We start from the raw sequence: 6,462 nt of genomic DNA, 5'->3' as shown, positions 1-6,462 counted from the left end.
GGGGGAGCCTCGCCACCCCAGGCTGGGCGCGATAATCGGCCTATCTGGCCGGTCAGGCGTCGGGGTCACATGCTCTCGGGGAGATCACGCACCTTCAAATCGCGTTCATGCGATGCGACCGCCGGCAACCGGCGCGCCTCCCCCCCGGCGGCCTGGGGGCGGGCTTGCTTCGTCCGTTGCTGGGCCGGGAAGCTGGCGGGGCCCGGGGGACCGTTAGATGCCCTGGCCCGGCGTGCATGTTGTCGCGTTGTGCCCGGGGCCGGTCTATGTCCTGGGGGTGGACACACCCGTACACACCCGTGCGTACACACACACACACACTTCCCGCCTCGCCGGGGCCGGGGAAGGGCCCGGGCGGGCACAGAAGAAGATCTCACCAGGCGCCAGGGCGCGCGTCCAGCCGCGCGGTCTCCCTCACTCCCTCCCTCCCTCCCCCCTCCCCCCTCCCCGCCCCTGCCGCTGTCCCTCTTGCTGCTTCTTCTCTGCCCCCCCCCCCCCGGCACGCGCATACTTGTGTGCTTTCGCAAGCAGTCGGCCGCAGTCTCCCCCCGCCCTCCTTCCTCCTCCTCCTCCCGGGTTTTCTCTTCCCCGTCCTCGGCGCAGGCGATGTCGACGAACTCCGTGGCCGAGTCGGGGCTCGGCCACCGCAAGGACCGGCCGGCCGATGGCTTCCCCGGGTCGGAGCCCCTTGACTCGGCGCCCGGACGGTCGCCCTTCCTGACGGCCAAGCTGACCAATGTCCCGCCGACGGACGCGCCGGCGGTGGATGCGGCCGCCACGACATCCGGCCCACCGGCCGACGCGCCGGCTGCCCCCCGGCTCAAGCGCTTTGTTTTCACCACGCCCGCCAAGGCCACGGCTGAGCCGGCTGCGGCCGCGGCCGCAGCTGCAGCTGCGGCTGCAGCGGCCGCGGCCGCGGCCGCAGCCTCTGTCACTTCCACTGGCGGCGGCAGTGGCGGCGGCGGTGGTGGCTCGCCAGCCGGCTCGTCCGGCGCCTCGTCCGGCGCCTCGTCCGGCATGTCGAGCCCGCACTCGGCGCGGGCGTCCCCCCGGGCGCCTGGCGGCAACCTGCCACCGGCGCCCGAACCGTCGGCCGCCCCCTCCGACAAGGAGCCCGACAGGAGCGAGGCGGCCGAGCAGGAGGAGGACTTCACGCCGGACTTCTCGGCGGACCTCCTTCCGCCGGCCATCCAGGAGCTGGGCCTTGAGCTTGCCGAAACAGCGGCCCTCTCGAGCGGCGGCCTCTGCTCGCTGGACCCGCTGAATGAAGCAGCGCACATTGGTGCGACCGAGTAGTGGGGCTGGCCTTTTTTTTTTCCTTCCCCTGCCCTCCCTCCCTCTTTTTTTCTCTCTCCTTCTCTCTCTCTCTCTCCTTCCCTCCCTCCCTCCCTCCCTCTCTCTTCTCCCCTCTCTCTTCCTCCCTCTCCCTCTCCCTCTCCCTCTCCCTCTCCCTCTCCCTCTACCTCTCCCTCCCTCCTTCCCCCCCTGGGCTGAATGTGCTGACCGCCGTCCTGACTGCCTGTCCGTCCGCCCGTGCCGGACGCGCCCCTGGCCAAATCCGGCCGCCCCGACCAACAGACATGCTGTCCAAACTCAACACCGGCCTGCGGTGCGTAATCTTCGCCCCGGTGCCGGCCACCGCTCTGGACCCCCCGCCGGATGCCAGGATGGAGAGCGCCCTGCGGCGCCTGGGCGGGGACTTCGACCGGCGCGATGCCCACGCGTCGGCCCTGTCTTTCGCCTTCGTGGACCAGCTGCTGGAGGCCCGCGACCGGGTCGAGGCCCGGGGCGACTGCACCCCGGAGGCCCTGTTCGCCTGGGCCGGGCGCCTGTCCACATCGCTGATTGACCTGCTCTGGGTGCTGGATGCGGAGACCGACGCCGGGTGCGCCGGCGGGGCCGGCCCCGATGCCGGCTCGGCTGCCCTGGAACCGGCCCTTCGCCGGCTGCGCTTCTTCCGCCTGGCCCAGGGCCTGCACGCGGCGGTGCTCCTGCTGCCGCATCAGCTTCGCGAGCGCTTTGACCAGGACATGCTGGCGGTGTTGGATGTGGTGCCGGCTTTGCCGGCGACCGAGGCCGACCCGCTGGCCCCGGCCGGCGCCGGCCGGGCCCTGGCCGCGCGCAACTACCTCAAGGAATTCGGCCGCTTCCGCACGCAGCGCCTCTTCCTCCGGTCGAACTTCAACCTCCTGCGCGAGTCGTCGCTCGGGTACTCGGACATGCTGGTGTGGCTGTCGGATTGGCTGGCCGGCATCGGGCTGACCGGCTCGGCGGCCACCTCCGACGCGGGCCCCTTCCCGTTGGATTTGGCCGATGTCGGCCTGTCCCTGGATCCGAGCATGGCGGCCGGCCTGCCGGCCGATGGGCAGGCCGCGGTGGCCGAGCTGCAGGCCGGCGTGGCGGATGCCGCCGAGGCGGCCTTCCGGCGCCTGAGCCAGCTGCTGGGGACCTTCCACCTGGACCCGCACCGGGTGCTGGACCTGCTGCTGGCCTGCATGGAGGCCGTGTGCGAGGGGGCCCTGCGCCTGCAGGCGGGGGCGCTGCAGGCGCGCTTCCGCCGGGACCGGGCCAAGTCCCGTCGTCGGTCGTCGGCCGGGCTGCAGCTGCTGGCCCTGGCCGAGGTGATCCGGCGCTTCAACTTCGGCCTGGACCTGGTGTCCAGTGTGCTGGGGGTGCGCATGCGCCAGGCAGCCGGCCCTGGGGGCGTTGGCTCGGCCCCGGCCCCGGCCCCGGGCGACGGGCGGCTGTATAGCACCCTGCGGGCGGCCCAGCTCCGGCGGGCGCTCCCGCTGGCGGTGCTCCTGCGCGAGGGGATCCTCACCCTGGGCCAGGTGGTCCCGCACCTGGCCCCGAACGATGATGAGGCCGTGCGGGCGGCTCACCGAGCGGCGCTGGCCTCGGCCCCTGGGCGTGCCTCGGCCGCCGGCCTGCCGGATGGCTCCTCTGCCAAGGGGACCCGTCTGGGGCCCAAGGGCGACATCGCCTTCCCGCCGCTGGACGTGCGCCCGGGCTTCGCCTCGCTGGATGTCGGCGGCTGGCCGACCCTCGGCGATGCCAACTGGGTGTGTGCTTCCTTTTCCTTCGCCCCCCCCCCCCCCCCCCCCCCCTGCCTCGGACCTTCGCCACCGCAGTACCTCCTGGCCAGCAGTGGTCGCGGGTGGCTGGTGACTGCCCTGTGCCGGGTGGGCCAGCTGCCGATGGCCATGGCACTGGCCGGCTACCTGTCGCTGCGGACATGCCTCCCGGCGCCGGGCGGCTCGGAGTCGGCGCCCGATGACGGGGCCCCGGCCGAGGGCGGCCTGCACGACACGCGCCTGGGCCTGGCCCACCCGGCGGATGCCGGGGCCACGCCGGTGCCCGTTCGCCAGGCCGGTGGCGATCCCTCCGGCCCCGGCCCGCTGGATGCCCTGCTGGCCCTGGGTCCCGAGGCCGGGGTGGCCGATGTGGCGCGCCTGGCCGCCGGCACGGATGTCGGCCTGGCGCCGGAGATCGCGGCTAATGCCGGCATCGGCGCCTCGGTTCTGGCCTGGTGCCATGTCCTCATTCACTCGGCATATTGCGGGTGCGTGCTCGCCCTGCATCTGCGCCGGCTCCCCCTGCCCCTTGCTTTTTGTGACGGGGCGCGGCCGGCGCAGTATCGGCACTTCCATCGCCGCCGCTCTTGTCATGTCCCAGAGCCCGTGACTAACATCCTCCCCTCCCTCCGGGCGCGCGACTTTGCGTGTCGTTGCCTCCACTGCCACGATTGTTTGCCGTTGTCGGCCCCGCCGCTGGTGGACGCTGCCGGTCACAGCGCCACCGCCCTGCATCCGGCGCGCCTGCAATCGGTCGCCTCGGACGCCGCCCTGTTTGGCGCCACCGCCGAGCAACGCCACGCGGCCCTCCCCCTCGAGCAGGCCCCCCTGGCGACCGAGGACTTGACACGCCTTTTGCGCTCCTGCCTGCCGGCCTACTACCAGGCCGACCAGGAGGTGCTGTCGACGCTGGTGGCCCTGGCCCGGTTTGGCCACCTGGACCGGCGCCTGGTCCGGGTGTGCAAGGAGACCGGGCAAATCCCCGCGGCCGATGCCTGGCCCGAGCTGGCCTCCCAGCTGGGCCTGGTGGCCGAGGTGGTGCTGCCGGTTCTGCGCCGGATGTCCGGCGGCCCGGGAGCCCTGCGCCATGACCCGGTCTTGGCGGCGAAGTTGCTGCTACTGATGGGCAGCTGGCTGGAGCTGACGGCCGGTGATGGGTCGGCCCCGGGGGCCTGCCTGGCCGGGGGGGCCCCCGCGTCGGCGGTCGCCTCGTCCGGCGGGCTGCTGACCTTCGGCCCGGCGGGGAGCCCCGTTGCCGGGCCCGACCGCCGGCACTTTGGGGCCTGGCTGGCCCTGCTGGCCGGGCTGGTCCTGCCGGCGGTGGCGGCGCACGATGCCAGCGGCCGTGCCGGCCTGGCGACCCTGCTCCACGGCCAGGCCTGGCCGCTGGTGCTGGCTCGTCTCGGCGGCGAGGAGCGCTTCCGGGTGTATGGGGCCTGGCAGCGGGCGGCCCGGTCGTGCGTGGCCACGCGCGAGATCGGCGCCCGCGTGGAGCTGGTTCTCCGGCGCCTGTCCAACCGGGTGTCCGTGGACAATGTCCACCAAAGCATGGGGCTGCAAATTGCCCGAGTGGTGGCGGCCGACCCGCTGCACACCCTGGGCCGGGTGGTGGCCAGTGTCCAGTCCTACCGGCACATGGTGCCGATCTTCGTGGCGGCCCTCGGCGAGGCGCACGCCCTGGCGGTGGATGTGCTGCTGTTCCTGGCGCTGGGCCAGGCGGCGGCGCCGCACCGCCGGCGCGTGGCCGCCGCCTCGGCCGACACCCTGGAGCCCTGGCTGCCGGCGCTGGGGAGCTTCCTGGCCGGGACCCTGGCCGGGGCTCTGACCGCGCCGGGGGTGCCACCGGCGCTGGCCGCCGCCGGGGCCGCCGCGCGCCTGGCCTCGGCGGCGCACGCGCGTGCCCTGCTGGCCGGCGATGGGGCCCCGGGCCCGGGGCTGCCCCCGGTCCCGGTGGTCTACCACCCGGCCCTGGAGATGCTGGTGCACTATGTGGCCCGCCAGGTGCAGGCCGGTGTCTGTCCGGATGCCCTGCTGCTGGCGGACCTGTCGCGGGCCTTCGGCGGGTCGCATTTGGCCGAGCAGTCCCCCATGCCGGATGTGGTGGCCTTTGCGGCGGCCGTGCGGAGCATGCGCCGCGCGGCCGCGGCCCGGGCCCCGGCTGCCGAGGACCACCTGTCGCCGGCGGCGCGGCACTTTGCCCCGACGGCCCTGCTGGCCTCGCCGCGCGTCACCGCCGCCTGTCACTTCGGCCTGCTGGATGAGGCCATGGCGGCGGCCCGGGCCGGGCGGCCCTTCCGCCCGGGCGCTGCCCCCTGGCTCCGGCCGCTGGTGGCCGACCTGTCGGCCGTGCCGGACCGCGAGCTGTCCATGATGTGTGCCTGGGCCGCGGCCGGGGGCCCGGTTTTGCGGCTGCTCCTCCGCCGGCCCGAGGCATTCGGCCTGCTGACGCACTCGCTGGCCCGTGGCCCGGCCGAGTCCGGGCCGGAGCCCGGGGCCGAGCCGGGGGCCGAGTCCGGCCGACCGGCAGCCACCGAGGCGCAGTTGGCCGACCCGCCGGCGGCGGTGGCCCTGCTCACGGAGGACCCGCTGCCCCATCCGGAGCTGGCGGCGGTCCTGTGCCGGGCGCTGCTGGCCTCCGGCCAGGCCGGTGCCCTGTTGGCCTTCCTCCGGCGCCATGCATCCAATGCGCCCTTCATGGTGGACCCCGACTCGCAGGCCGGCTTCGGGCCGCTGACGTACGGGGCCTTCGGCGATGATGACGATGTGGCCCAATCGCCGGCCGAGCTGGCCGCCGAGGCGGAGGTCGGGCCGCTGGCCCCGGCCACCGGTCAGGCCATTGCCTCGCGCTCCGGGGCCGCCACCCGGGCGGCCCGGCTGTGGGCCCAGATCGCCGGCTTCATTGAGCAGTGGGGCGGGTCGATGGATGCCCAGGTGGCCGGTGACCGGGCGGCAGCCGGGGCCCCGGTCGACCGGTGCCTGGGCTGCCCGTTCCTGGCCCTGCCGCCGGTTGAGCAGCTGGTCGGGGAGTTCGGCCTGCGCCTGGCCGACGCGCTGTATGTCCTGCGCCCGGCCATTCGGTGGGCCGTGGCCACCACCAACATCCCCCTGGTCTTCCTGCACATGGCCAATGGGTCCCTGCTGAAGCTCAACCCGAAGATCCGCCTGGAGAGCCTCATCGGCGACGCGCGTGCCCGGGAGTTCCGCCAGCTGGACCTGGTGCGTTGGCCGGGTATTCCTTTCTTTGCCTGTGGTCGGGGCTGCCCCCCTGCCGGGGAAGTGGCCCCTGGGCGGGGGCGGGGGTCTGGCTTCGGGCCGGCCTCTGCGCCGGTGTTGCCTGCTTGTCCGTTCCCTTGTCCCTTGCTCGCGTTTGACTGACTCCCCCCCCCCC

At 74.2% G+C, this 6,462-nt stretch overlaps 1 protein-coding gene across 1 annotated transcript in view; it reads left to right on the top strand.

The window, feature by feature from the left end:
* Nucleotides 1-606: 606 nt before the first annotated feature.
* The window catches only part of H696_02052 (hypothetical protein), a gene marked incomplete at its 5' end in the record, with an annotated part of 10,172 nt that continues 4,316 nt past the window's right edge, over nucleotides 607-6,462 (top strand). Inside the window, 4 exons of the mRNA XM_009495954.1 lie at nucleotides 607-1,282; nucleotides 1,579-3,062; nucleotides 3,132-3,562; nucleotides 3,794-6,290. Coding sequence (XP_009494229.1) covers nucleotides 607-1,282; nucleotides 1,579-3,062; nucleotides 3,132-3,562; nucleotides 3,794-6,290 — 5,088 coding nt within the window. The remainder of the gene's footprint in view (nucleotides 1,283-1,578; nucleotides 3,063-3,131; nucleotides 3,563-3,793; nucleotides 6,291-6,462) is intronic.

This window comes from Fonticula alba (genome assembly GCF_000388065.1).
Source record: "Fonticula alba strain ATCC 38817 unplaced genomic scaffold supercont2.3, whole genome shotgun sequence".
Classification (NCBI taxonomy): Eukaryota; order Rotosphaerida; family Fonticulaceae; genus Fonticula; species Fonticula alba.
Note: the sequence above shows the minus strand (reverse complement) of the source record. Positions and strands in the feature narration are given on the sequence as shown.